Here is a 19,708-nt window from a genome sequence, read left to right as displayed (position 1 = left end):
TCCAACCCAGGCTCCTGGGATTGAACTCCAGAGCCCACCCTGGGAACCACGGCATTCTTGCCCCCAGCAGTCGCTGCTACTCCCTGCTTAGCCCACAGAACGCAAGTGTTCCCCTCTCTCCTCTGAGCCTATGATATTCCCCCCCAACACACAGGGGCCGCTTTGGTGTAGTGCGCGCCTGCCGGGAGAATGCCACCGGGCGAATGTTCGTGGCCAAGATCGTGCCCTATGTGGCCGAGGGCAAGCGGCGGGTCCTGCAGGAGTACGAAGTGCTGCGGACGCTGCACCACGAGCGGCTCATGTCCCTGCACGAGGCCTACATCACCCCACGTTACCTCGTGCTCATCGCTGAGAGCTGCGGCAACCGGGAGCTCCTCTGTGGGCTCAGCGACAGGTAGCTGGGCATTCTGGGGGAGCAGGAAGCAAGGATGGGGGGAGCTGAGCTGGGATATCACCTGACCCACCCCCGCCATCCCTCTAGGTTCCGGTATTCAGAGGACGACGTGGCCACCTACGTGGTGCAGCTGCTACAAGGCCTGGACTATCTCCATGGCCGCCATGTGCTGCATCTGGACATCAAACCAGACAACCTGCTCCTGGCCCCTGACAACGCCCTTAAGATCGTGGACTTTGGCAGCGCCCAGCCCTACAACCCCCAGGCTCTGCGGCCCCTTGGCCACCGCACCGGCACGCTGGAGTTCATGGGTGAGGGCACCATGCCAGCCGGGGGGGAGGTGGGGTACTGCCAAAGGGGCAGCAGCCAGGGCTCACCCCACTTCACTCACGTGTGCCATTTATTGAGTGCTTGCTGTGTGCAAACACTGAATTAAGTCCTTTCCATGGATTTTTTTTCAGTTTCTCTTTATAATAGCCCTGGAGATTGGCCTAATATTACCCCTATTTTACAGATGAGGAAACAGAGGCGCCGTGAGGTATTTGTTCAATATCAGACAGTTATAAATGGTAGCGCCAGGACTTGATAAAGCTAGGAAGACAGGAGAATCAATTATTAATTTATGTAAAAAAGGGAAACCAGCTACCATTTAGCTACCTGCTAAATACTTTCTGTTCGTCATCTCCATTCCTTAGAGTAATTCTGCAAGCCACACGTTACAGGTGAGAAGATGGAGAGCCAGACAGGTTTCGTACATTGCCCAGGGTCCTGTTGCTAGAAGGGGCAGGCTGGGATTAGAGCCAGCCAGGCTGATTTCAAAGGTGCTTAATCTTGGTGTGGGCCACACCCTTTGTGAATGGGCGCCCACCTTTGGAGCTGATCCAGGAGAGCCTGTGACCCTGGTTCTTAGCTCCTCTGCAGTTCTGGGGACCGCCCACCATTCAGTGCCTGGGCTGATTCCTCAGGTGCCCCACATCTCCCCTGGGGGCCGCTCTGCCCGCTGGCATCCAGGGCCTGCCGCTCTGGTTGTCCCCATGGTCTGGTGACCTGGGCACTGTCCTGCTCCTCAAGCCCCCAGGGGCCTCCTCTGCCTCTCCCTGGTCCCTTGCCACCAGGAAGCTGCTTTAACTTGGCCTCTTGTCTCCTGTCAGCTCCTGAGATGGTAAAGGGAGACCCCATCGGCTCTGCCACGGACATCTGGGGAGCGGGTGTGCTCACTTACATCATGTGAGTGCCCCCAGGACCCACCCTCTGCCTGTACTCTCCCCCCGCCTCCCCAGCCACACATGCATGTGCACACTCGTGCACACACACACACACACACACACACGCACATACACACACGAGTACCCAGGCGTGGGTAGCCTTGTCCCCGAGCGCTGTGCCCCTAAGAACCTCCACACTAACGTCCCCCTGGACCTGTGAGTTGACCCTCAGTCTGCATCTGTCAACTGAACTGTCTCCTCCACAGGCTCAGTGGACGCTCCCCGTTCTATGAGCCTGACCCCCAGAAAACGGAGGCTCGCATTGTGGGGGGCCGCTTTGATGCCTTCCAGCTATACCCCAACACGTCCCAGAGCGCCACCCTTTTCTTGCGAAAGGTCCTCTCAGTACATCCCTGGTGAGTGGGTCCCACACCTGCCAGCCTCCCAGCATTACCTGCCTCTGGCCTCAGACTGCCCTGGCCCAGCCCATGCCTAAGCCCCCAACTCCTCCCCCGCCCCTGTAATACACTGCTGCTGCTGCTACTACTACTTTTCCTACTCCTACTCCTCCTAAGTGGCTGCACTACCACCATTTAAAGCCCATAACAGCCCTATGACGTAGGCAGAATCACTGTCCTCATTTCAGAGACTGGGAAACTGAGTCCCAGAGTTGTCTAAGCTCACTCACTAGGGGCAAAGCCCTCTAGGAGGGTGGGGCCCCCTCCCTGCTCTGGGAGCCGTGCCTGCAGGCTCACTGTCCCTGGCTTCTCCTGGCAGGAGCCGGCCCTCCCTGCAGGACTGCCTAGCCCACCCATGGCTGCAGGACGCCTACCTGATGAAGCTGCGCCGCCAGACGCTCACCTTCACCACCAGCCGGCTCAAGGAGTTCCTGGGCGAGCAGCAGCGCCGCCGGGCCGAGGCTGCCACCCGTCACAAGGTGCTGCTCCGCTCCTACCCAGGCAGCCCCTAGTGGCTCGGACCACAGCCCGGCCTCGGGCTTCGACTCGGGGTTCCTGCTGACGCCCCCTGGACATTCCAGGGCCCACACTGAGCCGGGTGGGCCCGGGGCTTTGGACACCAGCAGCAGCAACATCCGGCCGGGCTATTACCTCATGGACCTGTGGGGACAGAGACCCCCGGGCTTTGGCCAATGCCACCCGGCCAGAGCCAGAGTGGGAGACCCGTTGTCCAGGCTGGGTGGGGTTAGGAACAGGAAGAGGGGCAAGAAGGGAATGGGCAAGTGAGGAGGAAAAGAAGAGGAGGAATAGGGAAGGGGAGACTCTCGGAAGGTTCTGGGGGAGGGAGACAGTGCATCTGGGGGAGAACCAACCCAGGAGGGTGGGAGTGGCTGAAGAGGAGGAAAAGGGGGGAGACCAGGCTGTCTACAGGCCATGGGCTGGGAGTGTCAGTGAAGCAGGGACAGGACATGTAGACGGTGCCAGGAAGCCGGAGCCAGTATGTGAGAGAGGGCAGTGAGGTGGGGGAGGGAGAGGAGAGATGACTCAGGTGGGGCTGGGGTGGCCAGCTGCCAGCATCCCCAGAAGGAGAAGCATGGAGGGCTGAAGGCTGGAAGTAGTGGTCTCTTGAGCCAGCGCTCTCCTCCTATCCCAGTGGGTGCGGCTCTGGGCACTGTGCTGGCCCGAGGATGTTCTCATCACCTCTCTGTGGCCTTCGCCCTTCTGCCCATTAATATTTATTTATTTATTGACTTTTATGAAGTCTCTCTGCCATCCAGTCCCTACCGCCTATGTTGTCCTGACCATCCCCCAAGCCATTCAGCTGTCTGTGCAGCTGTCTGTCTGTCTGTCTGTCACAAGGAAAATAAAAACGGCAAGCAGCAGGACCTATGTGTGTGGTCTCTGGGGAGGGATGGCTAGGGGTACGGGGGGTGCACGATGCTGGGGGTACTGGGGCGTTCCAGCCTTCTCCGGGCCAGTGAGAGCCAAGGTATACTAGCTAGCACCTTGGGACCTTCCTACTCCACCCCTTGACCCTCCTGACCCCTCACCTCTCCCTTACTCCTAGAGGGAGGAAAGATGTAGGTCTGTTTCTCCATCTAAAGTTTCTGGAATCCTGGCAGGACCACTGAATCCCCACCACCGCCCTCTAACCAGACTGGTGACCCCCACCTCTTCTCACATGTTCCATCGTCACAACTGGGAGGACGCTGGGCTCTGGAATAGACCAGCCCACACCCCAATCCAGGCTCAGCCTTCTGCACTCTGCCCAGGAGACAGGGCAGCTCTGGTCCTGACCCCTGGGGCAGAGGGGGTTTCATCATGATGATTGGTCAGAGCAGGATGTGTGAAGAGTTACAGAGGAAACCAGGACAGGCCCACGTGCCCACGCTCTCAGTGTTGGAGCACTGATCAGGACACATGGGGTACCAGCAGCTCAGGGCAGCTGTGAGTGCTCTGGTTGGCGTGTCTGCCGTGATGGGGCTGTAGACGAGCATTTTCCTAGGGCCCAAGGATGCTCAGTCTGGACCTTCTTAGTCCCATGGCAAGCCAGGGGTCCGCTGGGGGCTAAGGGGCCTTGACTCTTAAGTGCCCCCTGTGGTGCCACAGAAGGGTCACTGAGTCCTATAACTGAGCTGCCCTGCCCTGAGGTGGGGGGAGGGGGAGGCAGTTCTTGTGTCCAGAGGGACTTCCCCCCCCGCCATTGCAACTCTGCTCTTGGCAATGTAAAAGGAATAAAGGCTTTCACCATGAGCAGAGGGACCTGGTGCTGGTGTGTTGCTGATTGAGGTTGAGGGCCCCTTGGATGTAGCCCAAACAACCCTTTGCCCAGCCCACCCCAGTCTCTCTGGCTTCCCAGGACCCCAGGGAAGAGGCAAGCCCCATCATCATAAAATAAGAGGATATTAAAGCCAGCTGGAAGGGGCCAGAGGGACACCTTTCCCACCTGCCATTTTAGCGATGAAGATATACAGTTTGCCTGTGAGAATTTCTAATCCCCTACACACTGCAAGTGTTTTCATATAAAAATCAGGTGCCTGAACTCATCTTGATAAATGGTAAAATTCTTCTCCCGTCCCCCCTCTGATCTTGAGCTTCCTTCTCATCTCCATTGGAAATGGCATGTGAACTGCTTGTTCCAAACCCGGAGGAGCAAAGGTAATTTATGTCAGCAGAGCCATGTCAAAATTGCTCTGATCAAAAGGTGACAGCGCTCTGCACCTGGGCAGGCAGTTACAATGAATACAAGCAAGGCTTACCTGGTGCCCTGGCCTGGGCAGACTGGACTCCAGGCAAGTCTCAGAGGGATTAACCCCTTCATCCCAGGTGCTCTGATGCCCCTATGCACCAGCTGATGCCCAGAGAGGGAGCTTGGCTTGGGCAGACCCAGAGTTTTAGAGTCAGTATTACTGCCAATCTCCAGGGACAGTGTAGCCCAGCCGGACCTGACCATGTCACATGGAGGGGAGTGAGTGGGAATGGGGTGGCAGGAGAGGATGCTGTTCCCAAAAATCTTTAAGGTCCCCTCCAGGTTTATCTCAGTTTACCACCAGGAGGCACAGTGTGGAAATGACAACCCTAGACTCCTGGGGTGGAGGGAGTAAGGCGCTTCCAGATTGGTTCTGACTGCCACGTGGCCCTCTCATAATTGGCTAGATGGACAGTGAAGTCCATCGCTATTCTGGCTTCAGTCGAGGGCACCTCCACAAACACTCGCACCCCTTCACTGGCTGTGTCTAGGAAGGACACGTTGTCCCACTGTCCAGGGACTGACCTGAGTATAAACTACTCCAGCAAGGAGCTGAGTTTCTTGTCGACCTGAGGCCTTGTCTGGTTCTCCTGGGAGTGGGATGGCTACCTCCTGCTCTGGGAGGGCATGGGGCCACATCCAGCTGCCCAGCTGTCAGGGCACTGACGTGTGATGCACCCCAGAGCCGCTCGGGTTTCCCCCCGGGGCTGCCCCTGTGGCTGAGTTAGCATCCCAGGCATCCTCAGGCTAAATAAGGAGACTGTTTGGGTCAGGGGGCGGGGGCTGGGGTCCCCAGGGGCTTGGGGCAACCACGCCAAACAAGGCAAGGAGAGGAGCGATGTATAAAACCTGGGCTTGGGGCTGAGCACCTGCCCACGCCCTTGCTGTGCCATCTGGAAGGGCTCCGAGCCTCCTGCTACACAGCCAGTGGACCCGAGTCCTGAAGTCGACCCCTCACGGTGAGTTCAGATCCTCAGGTCAGCCCTAGACACTCCCACGTCGGGAGATGTTCTGAATCCGCAGGGAAAGGGCTGAAGTTTGGAGTCTCTGTGTCAGCCTGGACCCCTTTGTTTTCTGTTCCCCAGATGTCCAAAGCAGCTCCTGCCAAAAAACCAGTGGCTGCAGCCCCGCCTCCAGGATGTACCCTGGATATCAAGGACCCCCAGGTCCAGAGGGCGGCCATTCGCATCCAGGCCTCTTACCGGGGCCACAGGTGAGGGGGAGCCCTGGAGAACCTCTGGAGGAAGGGAGCTGGAGCTGCAGAACGCTCATGACTGCATTTGGGGGATGGACGGGGGCTGAGCACAGTGTCATGGACCACTAGGGTCACCGGACTTAGGGGAGAGCAGTTACTGAGGTGTGGAAGGGTGGCTGACACAGAGTAGACAGTTTTATTAGGGTAACAATTCAGTAGCCATCACCTTCCCTACCCACCCCCATGTTTAAGGGTCTAGTGGGCTGAGGGGGTGGGCAGGGGACGGTGTACGGATGGACAGGGCTGCAGGCCGGCCGGGGCCGTGTCATGGGAGCTCTGGGCCCTGACCTGGGCCGCGGGTAGGTCCCGGAAGGAGCTGCGCGAGAAGGGGCCGCCGCGAGTGCTGGAGCCTCTGAAGGATGTGGTGCTGATTGAGGGCAGCGCGGCTAAGCTGACTTGCCGCATTTCGGCTTTCCCGGACCCATTCATCCGCTGGAGCAAGGACGGCAAGGAGCTGCGCGACGGGCCCAAGTATCGCTACGTCTTCGAGGACCCTGACGTAGTCGCACTGGTGGTGCGCGATGGCGAGCTGGCAGACCTGGGCCAGTACAGCATCAACGTAACCAACCCCTTCGGCCAGTGCTCCGACTCGGCACGCATCCTCGTGGAAGGTACGCGCGCCCTGGGTGCAGTGCCACCGTGCAGAGCAGCACCACACAGCGGGCGGCCGCAGCCGGCTCCAGCCGCGTTTACCTCTGAGCCTTGCCGAGTCCGGATGCGGATGTGGCCCAGCCCCGGGAACAGTCTAAGGCACAGAACAGGGCGCAGCGCCGGCCGCGCGTAGTCCTTTCCTACCCCAGAATTCTGTCCCATACAGCCTAAGGAGTCCGCTATGGGCTTCAGTCACTCGATTCCCGGGCCTCAAGGTCACAGCCAGCCAGAAGCAGAGCCTGGGTCAGAGCCCTGGTCTTCTGGCTCTCAGCCCAGGGCAATTTCCAAGGCGCCGCGTGATGTGTGAACATTCCCGGACTTTCACCCCTAGAATCTCTTTTGATCCTCCCTTCACCTCTGCGAAGGGCAGGATTAGTCCCGTTTGACAGTTGACAAGATGATGCCCCAGAGAGGCTAAAGACTTGCTCAACGTCACACAGCGAGCTTAAATCCATCTCCTATTTAGAGCCGGGTATTAGCTGGGGAGGTGATGCCCCTGACCGCCTCACCTCTAGGTTCCTCACTGGGTGGCCCTTTCCCTTCCTCTAGTACCGGCGAAGATTCAGAAGGGACCGGATAACACTAAGGCGCGCAAAGGCACCACGGTAACGCTGACTGCCGAGATCATGGGCGAGCCTGCGCCCGACGTGGGCTGGACCAAGGACGGGGAGGACATCGATGAGGACGACAGGTGTGGGGGCGGGCGGGGCTTGCAGCAAGGACAGCGCCTGGAGCAGGAGCTTGGGTGGGCGGGGCCCAGAAACTGGAGGGAGTGGGATGGGGGCGGGGAATTTGGGAGGCGAAGAACAGAGCTGGATAGTTAGCCCGACCCGACCAGGGCGCGCGTAAACTGACCGCAGGCCCTGCCCTCCCCTTCTTCCCACCTAGAGTGTTCTTCGAGGTCGGCAGTACCACCACGACGCTGACTATCCGCCGGGCCACGCCTGAGGACAGCGGCAAGTACGAGGTGTACGTGGAGAACAGCCTGGGCGTGGACCAGAGCTTCGCTCGCGTGGACGTGGCCTGAAAGGGACCCTCAGACCCTTCACCCTGGCTGGAGCCCCGGGTGGGTGGGACAGACAACCCTCCTTCATCTTGCTTAATAAAGCTGCTCTCGCTGACCCTCCGCGTCTATTCGGTTCTTTTGAGACGCCATTTCCCCTGCATTTGCACCCACGCTTTATTCCCAGACCTACACCCCAAGGTCACAGAATGTTGAGGTCAGAATGTTTGGGGAGTGCCTAGTCCAGTGCTTCATTCTGCAGACTGTAAATCTGAGATAGAACTTCTCTCACGGTCAGAAGTTCCTTCACCTCCCAGACAGACTGGCAGAGGAGTCTACGACTCCGCCTTCTCTTCTTTTGTATACCTCAAGCCCCACTCTCTCCTGGGGGTTTGCACTCTGGGCCCTCCCATTTCAAGGCTGGCCACACCCCCCTCAGGTCTCTAGCCTCGCTCTTCCCTGTGACCCGGCTCTAGGCTTTGGCTGGTACCCCTGGACCCTTTCCTAGACAGCTTAGGTCCTAATCTTAAATTCCAACCTCTGCTTCTCAGGCGCCATCCCTCTTATTTATATCCGCCCCTAGATTCCTTGGCCACGCCCCCGTACTTTCCCATAAATCCCACCTCCTCCCTCGGTTAGAAAGCAAGGAGATAGTAAGAACTACAATTCCCGGCAGACTCCGCGAAGGAGTTCTCGCGACTTGCGAGAAGACACGTGCGCGGAAGGAGCAAGCAGTAGTGGGCGACAGATCTGGCAAAAGGGGACTAGTGGTAAAGGGAGCCAGTGGTAAAGGGACCAGGTGGAGGGGCGGCGAAAGGGGTAGAGGGCAGAGGACGGACGGTAGACCGAGAGAGGCTCGGAGGCCTCGGCTGGCTCTCCGCACTTCCGCTCTTGTGTTGGTTCCACAACCCCTGGCTACGCGAGGCTAGGGTTTATTAGTCAGTTGTGGGGTTCAGAGGGTCACAATCAGTTCTCCGAATCCAGAGATTCAGTACTTATCGTCAGTATCGGTACTCAGGGCTTGGTAGGTTCGGTGTTTGGGATGCTAAAGGAATCTGTCTTTTGAGTCAGGGTGCATCACCTAGAGATTGGTTTTAGGATTCAGGTTCAGCCTGTATAGTTTTTTTTTGCTAGGATTTGGGATGCATCAGGTGCGAATCAGTATTAGTTCAATACTTGGGATTCATTCTTAGGATTGTAGTTAAATATTTGGGGCTCACTCAGGGTCTGGGGTTCAGTATTCAGGGTTCACTATTGGGGTTCAGGGCTTAACATCTAGAGTGAGGATGCAACAATTGGGAATCGGTGGGTTTGGGGTTTTGGTTTTTTGAGGTTTGGGGTCTGAGAAGGGCTTCTCTTCCTGAGTTTCTGAGTTTGCTGAATTTGTGGCCAGAGGGAAGTCTGTTAGGGGTCAAATTGTGGGGTGTGAATTTCAGAATTTGGGTGAAATCCCTGTGGGGTTTGAAGGCTGCCTGGAGACTGGGCTAGGATTTGAGTTGTGTGGGATTTGTGAGGTGTTGTGTCCGGGGCAGGTCTATATTGAACTTCGGATTTACATCCTCCGAGGGGACTAAGTGTTGCTACTTGGGGTTTTGGGGCTTGGTTGGGGTATGAGTCAGGTTCCTGGGTTGGGGTGTGAGATCTGAGCCTGACTTCTCTGTTGGGATTTGAGGTTTAGGTAGCAGTCGCCATCATGCTCAAAGCTGTGATCCTGATTGGAGGCCCTCAAAAGGGTGAGGAGCCAGGGGAATTGGGGGAGGAGGTTGGGCTGGAGTGGTCGGTGGGGTGGGGACAGAGGGAGGCAGGAAGCTGAAATGTGCTTCTTTCTCCTCTCCCAGGGACTCGCTTCAGGCCTTTGTCATTTGAGGTGCCCAAACCACTGTTTCCTGTGGCGGGGGTCCCTATGATCCAGCACCACATTGAGGCTTGTGCCCAGGTAACCCCATAGGCTCATCTCTCCCACCTCACTTCCTGCTCATCTCCTTCTTGCTGTATTTCCCCCTTTTCCAACCATGACCTTCCCACAGGGACCACCGTTTACAAGTGAAAATGTGAATGTCGCCCCCTGGAGATGTGCGGTACAGCTGCTCTGCTGTCTTCCTCTAACCTAGTGTCTCCTCTGGCCTCCTGCTCAGATTGCACTCCTATTTATTTTTAAAGCATGGAATGTGAGATCAGGCAAGACTCTTAGAGACAATTTAACACTGCAGGAGGGGGAACCTTAATGATAGCAAAGCACAGAACTCATACCTTTGCTCATTGTGGAGCTAATTTCTTTATTGCTTTTGGTGTTGAGGCAGGCATGGTTTTATTTGAATCCAGTCTCTGCCTCCTGTAAGGACTTGAGCAAATTTCCCATCCTTTCTGAGCCTTAGTTTCCTTATTTGTAAAATGGAGGTGATTAGACCTGCTTTGCCGAGTGGCGAAGCTTGCAATGATGTTTGTAAAGTGCCTTGTACAATGTAGGCACCTGATAAATGATATCCTCATCTCAAGCTCAGATTGACATATAATAAATATGGGGGGGAAATTATGGGTTATTCTTTAACGCAGCTTGGTAGGCAAAATCTTCCCTAGGGAGAGCCCCAATTCAGATGTGAGGGGGCAGGGGATAATAGAATAATAAAAGGTTAAAAGATCAGGGACTGATCTTTTAAACTTCCTCATTGTCCAGAGGAGAAAACGGGCCAGAGTGGGAAAGTGAGTGCCCAGGGGCCCCATAGCTGAGAGTGAAACTGGTCTCTCCAGACTTATGGGCCAGTCCCAGGGATTTCTCCCTCCTATCAGATATTTTTTTCTTCCAACCTCTTCCCTTGTCCCCAGGTCGCTGGGATGCAGGAGATTCTGCTCATTGGCTTCTACCAACCTGATGAGCCCCTTACCCGGTTCCTAGAAGCTGCCCAGCAGGAGTTCAATCTTCCAATCAGGTGTTTGTGCACACATGCTGTATGGGGCTGGGGGGTCAGTGCCTTAAGCCTCTGGTTCTCGGGAGTGGGGTGAGTCAGCATTCGCCAGACTTCACCCTCACACACTAGGAGGGTTCCTATTTGGGCATTTTTGAATCCCTGAGTATATTGCCTTCTCTGTGGGCCTTGGGCAGGTATAACCCTGGGAATAGGAGGAGTCAGGTACCCAGGTTCCTGGTATCTGTCTCCTCTGATCTCACTGAGCTGGCCCTGGGGTCCCTGGGGACAGGTACCTGCAAGAATTTGCCCCCCTGGGCACAGGGGGTGGTCTCTACCATTTCCGGGACCAAATTCTGGCTGGAGGCCCCGAAGCCTTCTTCGTGCTCAACGCTGACGTCTGCTCCGACTTCCCCTTGAGCACTATGTTGGATGTCCACAGACACCAGCCTCACCCTTTCTTGCTCCTTGGCACCACGGTGAGGGGGCCAGGGGGGCTGGAGGGTGCAGAGAGGGTGATCCAGAAAGGTTTCTGGAATGCAGGATGTCAGGGAGGCAGGGGCAGCCCAGGCGGTGGGATCAGGCATCAGGAGGGAGATGTGCCTGAAACCCCAGCAGTGGTGGAGGTGGTGGCAGAGACCCCAAGCCCTTTGGCTGCTCAGCAGTAGGGAGTGGGCGAGGAGTGGCGGCAGCTGTCAGTTCTCACCCTTGCTGCAGCCCTGTCCACAGCAGCAGAGATGCGTGCCAGGTGCTATAGGAGAGGGAAAGAAAGAAAGAGAAAACAGACCTTGCTGCCGTGGAGCTGGCAGGTCACTGTCTCGGTGTGTCTGTCTTTCAGGCTAACAGGACACAATCCCTCAACTACGGCTGCATCGTAGAGAATCCACAGACGCATGAGGTGAGAGCAGAGGGGGGGCTGGCTGGGCGCTTGCTCTGTGTATCATCATTCCCACTCCGCCTCTAGAGAATGCTGGAATGCTTTGGGATGGGCCCCAGTCTTGTCAAGCAGGTGGGGCATACCCTCAGTTGTTCATCCTATATCCCTTCTAGAGAGATCGTTGAGAGCGAAGGGGTAACAGTAGATGAATGATCTGGGTGCTATGAGAGCACAAAAGGAGGCCCAACCCAGCCTTGTCTGGGTGGTGGGGGGAAGGGCTCCCTGGAAAAGGCAAGGTCTGAGCTGAGTTTTAGATTTGTTTCGATGATGGAGACAGGAAGGCATTGCAGGTAGAGGGACCAGCATGTGCAAAGGCCAGGAGGCAGGAAACAGCATGCCTCCAGAATTATGGAGGGAGGAGCATAATCAGCAAGGCAGAGGGTCTCTGTCCTTGTTTGTGAAGCTCCCTGCCCCTGAGCCTGACTGACTTTCATGCACCCCTTTTATTTGTTCCAGCTTTAGTATTAAAAATACATGTATACACACACACACAAATTTTTTTTTTTTTTGAAGTTTTGTGTTAGGCACTAGCTAGGTGTGAGGGAAACACAGCCGAACAACAATCCCTGCTTCCCAGGAACCCTTGGACTAGTGAGAGAGACAGTCAAAAACCAACCATCGCAAATGATACAAGTGCTACCAGTGAGGTGTGGCCAGAGGCCGGGGTGCCCAGACCTGAGAAGCCAACTCTGGGGCAGAGTGGACTTATAGAGGAAGTGACAGTGCCAGCTAGGTTTTGAAAGCCGAGTTTTCCAGACGAAGAGATGGGAAGGGACATTCCCAGCGCAGGCGTGCAATAGCATGGAGTCGTGTTCTGGAAGCTCTGGGAGGTGGGGAGGAGAAAGGCCGGTAGTTCAGACTTATCTTGAAGGTGAAGGCCAGCGGCAAGATGCGATGCAGTCTGCATTTTAGGAAGACCACTCCGGCAGCAGGGAGGACCTGGAGGTCAGAGGGTCTTAGGGGGTGATGGCAGTGGCCTCTCCTCCACTGATCCCAGACCGCTGTGTCCTCAGGTCCTGCATTATGTGGAGAAACCCAGCACTTTTGTCAGTGACATCATCAACTGTGGCATCTATCTCTTTTCCCCGGAAGCCCTGAAGCCCCTTCGGGATGTCTTCCAGCGTAATCAGCAGGATGGGCAACTGTGAGGCAGGCCCCATGGCCCTGAGACCCCAAGTGCCCCCGGTCACAGACCGCCCCCCCCAGTCTCTGCAGGCTCCATCTCCTGAGCCCCCGCTCACCTTCCTTCCCCTTCTCGTCTCTGCTTGTCCTCTCCAGCTGAGCCTCCCAGCCCCTCCCTTCCTAACCTCATTCTATCCCTCTTCTTATCCATCCCAGTTCCTCTTCTGTCACCGCCTGCCCACTCCCCTTCTGGTCCATTTCTCTCAAGCCCTGTGTGTCCCAGAGATGCCTTTTAGAACAGACGGCAACACACACAGTTGGGTGCACACAGGCTTGAGACACACACACAGACACACACACAGACACACACACGTACTCTCAGGCTGAGTGCCCCAGAGCCCTGCTCGCCACAAGCCAAAGTCCAGGGTCATCCTCCTAGGCCTGGAACCCGTTCCTTTCTGTGGATCCCTGCCTTTGCTGCCTTCTCCTCCCCCCGTGTCCCCATCTCAAGCCTTATTCACTCATCACCATCTTCTCACCCCCACCCATCTCTCTGCTTCTCTCTCCATCTCTCCCGGCCTGTCTGTCTGTTTCTGCTGAGCTGGCATCTCCACCATCTCTCTCTCTCTCTTCTCTCTCTTTCTGTGACTGTCTCTGCCCCCACCAGCTGCCTTCCTCTGGGGTGAGTCTGTCTGTGTTTCATTCCATCCAGTGAGTGAGAGGGAGGGTGACCGGAGGCGGGGTTCAGAGGAGTGGATGGGGTGGGGGAGAATGGGAAAAGGGGGAGAAGCCGGGTCTGCTTGAACTCCATCTGGATGTGGGGCAGGATGAGCAGCAGGTCTGTGCCTGGGGACACAACCAGCTCAGGGAGGAGAGAGGGTGATGTGTATGAGGGTGATGGGAGAGCTTCCTGGGATGGGAGCATCCTTTTGGAGCAGATCTGACCAGACCTGGAGAGGTGGTGGGATTCACTCTCATTCCTACCCCCAAGGGACTGTTGGCCCCCGGTTGGGCTCAGCTGGGGAACTGATGTCAGCATCCCTTCCTCTGTGCCAGGGAGGACTCGTCAGCCTTGTGGCCTGGGGCAGGTACCATCCGCCTGGAGCAGGATGTGTTCTCCGCCCTGGCCGGGCAGGGCCAGATCTTTGTGCACCTCACTGACGGTATCTGGAGTCAGATCAAGTCTGCAGGGTACGGGAGGGGCCTCTGATGGGGTGGTTGGGTCACCTGGGGGTTGAGACTTTGGGGTGGTGGGCACAGGCCCTGCTGGCCCCTGAGCCCCTGTGCCACTTTCTGGCCCCCAGCTCAGCCCTCTATGCCTCCCGCCTCTATCTGAGCCAGTACCAGCTCGCTCACCCAGAACGCCTGGCCAAGCACACCCCAGGGGGTCCACGGATTCGAGGTACCCATCCGGCCCCAATTCCTTTGCCCCCCAGCCCAGCCCCCTCCCCCCTCTGAGCTGTGACTCCTGACCTTAGATCCAGAGGTGAAGTCTCAATCCCTGCCCTCCCTGAACCAGATGTGGTTTGGGGTATTTGCCCCCAGGTCTTCTCTTCTGCTTCTAGGAAACGTTTACATCCACCCAACAGCTAAGGTGGCCCCGTCTGCTGTGGTAAGTGGTGGCCCAGCCCAGGGGAAGCATGGGTGGGGCAGTGCTCGGAGTGGCGGTCTCTCCACTTTGTCACAGCCTGTCCTATGGCCTCAAGCCTTATCTGTTTTATGAGGGGATTGGATTTGGGGCCCTCCAAGGCTATGGTTGTACTCTTCTCCACAGCTGGGCCCCAACGTCGCCATCGGGGAGGGGGTGACCGTAGGCGAGGGTGTGCGGCTCCGAGAGAGCATCGTCCTCCATGGAGCCTCACTGCAGGTAGGCACCCAGGCACACGCAGCAGCCGTGGCGCCCCAGGAGGCTGAGGGGAGGGGTGAGCCCCGTGGGCTCTGTGTCTGGCCCCTTCTCACCCCCTCAGAGCCTCACATCGTCCTGTTTGGCAGGAGCACACGTGTGTTCTGCACAGCATCGTGGGCTGGGGGAGCACCGTGGGGCGCTGGGCCCGCGTGGAGGGTACCCCCAATGACCCCAATCCCAACGACCCCCGAGCCCACATGGACAGTGAGAGTCTCTTCAAGGATGGGAAGCTGCTCCCTGCCATTACCATCCTAGGTATGCTTCCCAGGGCCCTAGGCTGTGAGAAACCTCCACAGGTGATGCCCATGCCCTGTGGGAGTGTGTGTGTGTGTGTGTGTGTGTGTGTGTGTGTGTGTGTGTGTGTGTGTGTGTGTGTGTGTGTGTGTGTGTGTGTGTGTGTGTGTGTGTGTGTGTGTGTGTGTGTGTGTGTGTGTGTGTGTGTGTGTGTGTGTGTGTGTGTGTGTGTGTGTGTGTGTGTGTGTGTGTGTGTGTGTGTGTGTGTGTTCCTTTAGCAAACATTTACCCAGTGTCTGCTCTATGCCGGGTCCTGTGTGAGTCACAAGGGGCATGAGGCCAGGGCACAGGTGGGCAGGGAGGGATCCCTCCCGGATGGCGGTGGCCCCCAGCTCCTTGTCCCTCGCCTCCCCTCCCCACGGCCTCCCCCTGGTGCCCTTGTCCACACTGCAGGCTGCCGCGTCCGGATCCCTGCCGAGGTGCTCATACTGAACTCGATTGTTCTGCCACACAAGGAGCTGAGCCGCAGCTTCACCAACCAGATCATCCTCTGAGGGGGGCTGCCTGAAGTTCCCCCCGACTCTGATCCGCTCCCCTTGAGGCTCCTGCCTGCATGGCCAGCCTCTGTCCAGGAGGGACCGGAGGAAGCCAGCCAGGCTCTTCCTGCGCACGCGCACGCGGGGAGCAACGTGGGTGGCCGGGGGACTGGTGGCCTCCCTCTCCACTCCCTAATAAACCTGGGTGAACCTTGGAGCCAGTAAGGACTCCGCTTGTGCCTGGGCTGGGGGTGAGAGTGGAAGGGGGGCGGCTGACTCAGTCCCCCCCGACATTAGCATTTAAATTGGAGTCGTTGCTTCGGGCTCATGAATAATGAATCTGGAGCCGTGGTAAATCTCCCCCTCCCGCTGCCTCAGCCTCTCGCGCTGCTCTGGAGGAAGGCCCTCAAGTCTCCCAGCCGGCTGGCCCCCGCCTTCACCCGTACCCCGACGCCGCCTCTCTGTTCCTCTTCACTGGGCCTGGCTCAGGCTCCAGAGTGGAAGGATTCTGAAGGGAAGCGGGGAGGATTTCGGTTGGGCAGTGGGGTGCGGGCTGGGAGCGCTGGGCCCGAGATTGGATCCCCCGGAGCCGCCCTCCTCGGGTGCTGCTGAGCCCCGGCCCGGCCTGCTTTCTGCTTTGCCAGCTCCATCTGCTCCCAGTCTGGCTTTTGGCGGGGTCGGGGTTTCTCTCCCGCCCGAGGCCCGGTATCTGCCTCCTAGTCCCTGGCAGGCAGGGTGGGCCTGATCTGGTGCCTTTCTCTCCAGAAGCACAGTGGGAGCTACTCCATTCTGGGAGGGGAGGGGCCCTGGCCACCTCCCACCACCCTGGCTCTGCTCTTTGGGGGGTCTCAGTCTCCCTTCCACATTCCTGAAGCCCCAGAGATACCCAGCCATGCCTCGTGTGTGCCCACGACCCCCGTGTGCCCCTCCCGGTGCCTCCCTTTCCCCAGCTGTGGGTGCGGAGCTTAGATGCCAGATGAGCGGGTAATGATGGTAATCTGCTAATTGAGAGGAATCTAATTACCCGAAGAGAATGGGGGGGGCAGGGCGTGGGTGGGAGGGAGGAGGGGGTCCTGGCAGCAGGCAGGGGTGGCAGGCAGCAGGGTGCTGGGGCCTGGTTATCAGCACCAGGGTCTGGGACAGAGCCCAGGATTTCAGAGCTTCAGAGCTGGGCTGTTAGGAGGATGCACTTTCTCAGGAGCTGGGCTGACGGTGGCCTGGGGATTGGGCTAGGTGTGACCACCCAGCCCCTGGAGGCCCTGCAGGCTGTCAGAGCGCATGTGCATGTGAAACAACCGGGGGTTTTAGCGGTCCTGACCTACAACCTGCCTGGACGCAGCCCTTCTCCTGGTTCCCGTTCCTGGTCCCTCCAGTCTCTGCCTCCAGCCCACACCTTCCGTCACCACTGTATGGGGTCCGGAGGGGTCTGCAGATGCCTCCTCTGGGCTGGGGTCAACCCCCTGAGGGCAGGGCTGGGAGAAGGGTGGGCCGCAGGGCCAGGGGCTGGCTCCCTTCCTCTCCTCCCCCCAGTCCTGACCCTTCTGTTCTGAGTGGTTGGCAGAAGCCATGGCAGCTTCATCATAAATATGATAATTTAATTATTTTCTCAGCAAAACACCGTGAAATCCAATAAGTCTGTGTCAGGCCCTGGCCCCCGGGACACCCCCCTCCTGGGCCCAGTGGGGGTGGGGACAGGCACTGGACAGGGACGACGGGGTCAGTGTTTAAAGTGAAGGGGGGCTGGTGAAGCTGAGGTCTCTGTGGTGCCTCCCCCCCATGCAGAGGGCGTTACTGATGTATGCGTGCTCAGGTGGATGGAGCGGGGTCTAAGGAGAGAAGTTCCGATGCCCCCCACTCCTCTCCAGCCTAGTCTGCCCCGGGAGGGCCTAGCATCCCTCCACCTCTGAGGGCACAGCCAAGAGCCCAGGGTGTGGGGGTACCCTGCCTCCGGAGGGGAGAGGGCAGGGAGCGCCCTCCACCACCTCTGGGACCTCATTGGCCCTGTAAGGGTAGGAGGGTGCTGGCCCTTCGAGAACAGAGGGAACTGGGGTGGGAAGTAGGGGGGGAGGGGGAGGGATGCGGGGGAGGGGTGCGCTCCTGCCATTAGTGCTTTTTTCGGTTTCCATAAAAAGATGATTCTGTAAAATCAGCGAGGGGGAGCGAGCTGGGGGCCGGGGAGGGGGGCGGGTCCCTAGCACTGAGCTGGATGGGGTGACAGAGGAGGAGAGCTGGGGACCGACCGGGACTGAGCGTGGAGAGAAATTTGGATGGGCTTCGGGAGCCAGCTAGGGGAAAGAGGCCGAGCCAAGAACGCAGACTGGGGGCAGGCTGGCCAGGATGGGGCGGGGGGAGTGGCAGGGCCCTCATCTCCCTCCTGCCTGGGCCTCCTTCCCACCCCCATCCCCATCCCCTCCCCCTGGCACTTAGCAGCCATCATGGGGGAGCAGATTGCAGCCCCCTCCCCCTCTCCGGGAAGCAGACACAGCTGGGGCCCTGCCACATCTGCCGCATCAGCACGGAGCACAGCTGGGTGTGCCCAGAGCCGCGCTCCCCAAAACACAAAGTTGGGGCGGGGGCCAAGGAGAGCCCAGACCCCTGAGACAGATGCACTGACACTTCTGCCAACAGACACAGACTCCTCGAGGCGAAGCTACACTCACCACCACACACGCTCCCTCGTGTGCAGAGACAGGAGAACCGACAAACATGCAATTACTCTGCCCCGCCTGCCGCCCTCACCCCTTCCTCCTCCTTCCCTTCCTTCCCTCCAGGCTCCCCTCCACCGCCTTGGCCACCTCTGAACCACTCTCGCCCTCGTCTGGAGGTAGCAGGGGCTTCACCCTCCCCAGGCACACGCGTCTGGGAGGCTTGGAGAACAGGAGAACAGGGGGGGTAAGGGGCATCTGAGTCCGAAGCTTGAGCCTGGGGAAGCCAGTGCCCCCCTCCATGCCCATGCCTCTTCCCACAAAGAAACCCCCTCTGAAGCACTGGTCCTTGCCACCCTGGACGTGATGGGGTCTCCATCCCAGGGCTGGGACCCTTGAGTGTGGTGAAGGTCCCCGTGACACTCTGTGTTCCACTGGCCACCTCAAGGAGGTGCTGTATGTCCTGCACGTCCAAGTTCTAGCCAGAGCTCGGCTCCCAGGGCCGGGCGCTCCCGTCCCCAACAATCTGCAGTACCTTCCACTCAGCAATGCACCCCTCTGCTTAGCTTTGCTGCCCCAAAAGGCGCAGGGTATGGGGCCTCCGTCGGTGGCAGAAAAGTCCCCCCTCCTCAGCAGGAGTGATCAGGAGTCCCTTCTCCCTGCCTCCACCATCCCGCTTCCCAGGCGATGACCACCTCTGGCCTCTGATTAAATCCTGCCCCTTTGCAGCCCTCGTTTCTCACGCTCAGCTCCTTGGCCCCGGTGTCTTGCCCTCAGCCCTCTCCTCCCTGCCTGCCCCCACCCCCGTGTCCCTCAGAGCTTTAATCCCTGCTGCTGTGCTGCCTTATCTGCTCCCAGCAGCTTTCACTGCTGCAAAGCCCTCTCCCCCTCCTTCGCGGGATCTTCTTCCCCCTCCTTCCCCGGTTCTCTCTTCTCTCTGACCAGCACCCCCTGGCCTGTCTCTGCCTCTCAGGCCCCCCATGATGACTCCTGGCTGACACCAGATCTGCACCCCGATGCCCTTTGCTCTCTCTCCAGCCTCAGCCCTGAGGTTGCAGCTGCCCACCCAGTCCCGCACTGATCTCCTTCCGCCTCAACCCTCCCCCACAGGCCCCACAGACTTGGTCAGTTTCTGACCAGCCACGATTTTCCATCTTTCTTCCTTCCCTGCCCTCTATCTCCTGGGCCCCTCCCCCGGTTCCTCCAGCAGCCCCTCAATCTTGGACATGGTCCCCTTCAATCCCAGTAACCCACTGCCTCGGCTTGGGTTGTTGGTGCCCGCCACAGGAGAGGGCTCAGGGCTGGGCAGGGCTGGGCTGGTCCTTGGACAGGGTAGGGTGTGCAGAGCGCTGGCGGGCAGTGGGGGCAGGGCCTGGCGGCGGGACGCTAACCCTCTTCAGTCGCCTCAGATCACGTCTGGGCCTCCCCACCCCCTTCGCTGGAACTCTCATTAACCGCTTCTCCTGCCTCGTCCGCAGCATAAATAACCCAGATAAATCAGCCGCCGTCCGCCCCCCGCCCCTTGGTCCCCGCACAGCCCGTTTGTCACCGCTGCTCGCTCACCAGCCAGGCCTGGCCCAGTCCCGGCCTCCGCACCCCCCATCCGTGTCCCTTCCCGCCCACGTCTGTCCCACACTGGCTCATGCCTTGGTCCGCAGCACAGCCAGGCCTGGGACAGGTGTCTGAGCTGGGCAGGGTGGCAAGGGGTGT

General features: G+C 58.5%; 3 protein-coding genes across 8 annotated transcripts in view; all 3 read left to right on the top strand.

Moving 5' to 3' along the window:
* The window catches only part of SPEG (striated muscle enriched protein kinase), a gene marked incomplete at its 5' end in the record, with an annotated part of 55,368 nt that extends 52,693 nt beyond the window's left edge, over window positions 1-2,675 (top strand). For all 5 annotated transcript variants that reach the window (XM_079710217.1, XM_079710216.1, XM_079710215.1 and 2 more), the window contains 5 exons: window positions 155-394; window positions 482-705; window positions 1,546-1,621; window positions 1,866-2,015; window positions 2,377-2,675. In XM_079710217.1, the coding sequence (XP_079566343.1) occupies window positions 155-394; window positions 482-705; window positions 1,546-1,621; window positions 1,866-2,015; window positions 2,377-2,569 (883 nt within the window). In that variant the 3' untranslated portion in view covers window positions 2,570-2,675. The remainder of the gene's footprint in view (window positions 1-154; window positions 395-481; window positions 706-1,545; window positions 1,622-1,865; window positions 2,016-2,376) is intronic.
* A 3,216-nt stretch (window positions 2,676-5,891) lies between these two features.
* SPEGNB (SPEG neighbor) lies at window positions 5,892-7,739 on the top strand (the record flags this gene model as incomplete). Its single annotated transcript, XM_079710136.1, has 4 exons — window positions 5,892-6,019; window positions 6,365-6,672; window positions 7,262-7,403; window positions 7,601-7,739. 4 exons carry the CDS (start codon window positions 5,892-5,894, stop codon window positions 7,737-7,739), a joined length of 717 nt encoding a protein of 238 aa, XP_079566262.1.
* Window positions 7,740-9,399: 1,660 nt separating this feature from the next.
* On the top strand, window positions 9,400-15,564 carry GMPPA (GDP-mannose pyrophosphorylase A). 2 transcript variants are annotated; one of them, XM_079710767.1, is made up of 13 exons: window positions 9,400-9,448; window positions 9,554-9,651; window positions 10,539-10,642; window positions 10,911-11,097; window positions 11,457-11,516; window positions 12,569-12,699; window positions 13,345-13,359; window positions 13,734-13,868; window positions 13,982-14,079; window positions 14,243-14,289; window positions 14,452-14,544; window positions 14,670-14,838; window positions 15,271-15,564. In XM_079710767.1, the coding sequence occupies exons 1-13, from the start codon at window positions 9,409-9,411 to the stop codon at window positions 15,369-15,371; spliced, it is 1,278 nt and encodes a 425-aa protein (XP_079566893.1). In that variant the 5' UTR covers window positions 9,400-9,408; the 3' UTR covers window positions 15,372-15,564. The 2 variants fall into 2 exon arrangements, with proteins under 2 accessions (XP_079566893.1, XP_079566892.1); XM_079710766.1 differs by lacking the exon at window positions 13,345-13,359.
* Window positions 15,565-19,708: the final 4,144 nt, after the last annotated feature.

This window comes from Hyperoodon ampullatus, assembly GCF_949752795.1.
Source record: "Hyperoodon ampullatus genome assembly, chromosome: 8".
Lineage (NCBI taxonomy): Eukaryota > Metazoa > Chordata > Mammalia > Artiodactyla > Ziphiidae > Hyperoodon > Hyperoodon ampullatus.
Note: the sequence above shows the minus strand (reverse complement) of the source record. Positions and strands in the feature narration are given on the sequence as shown.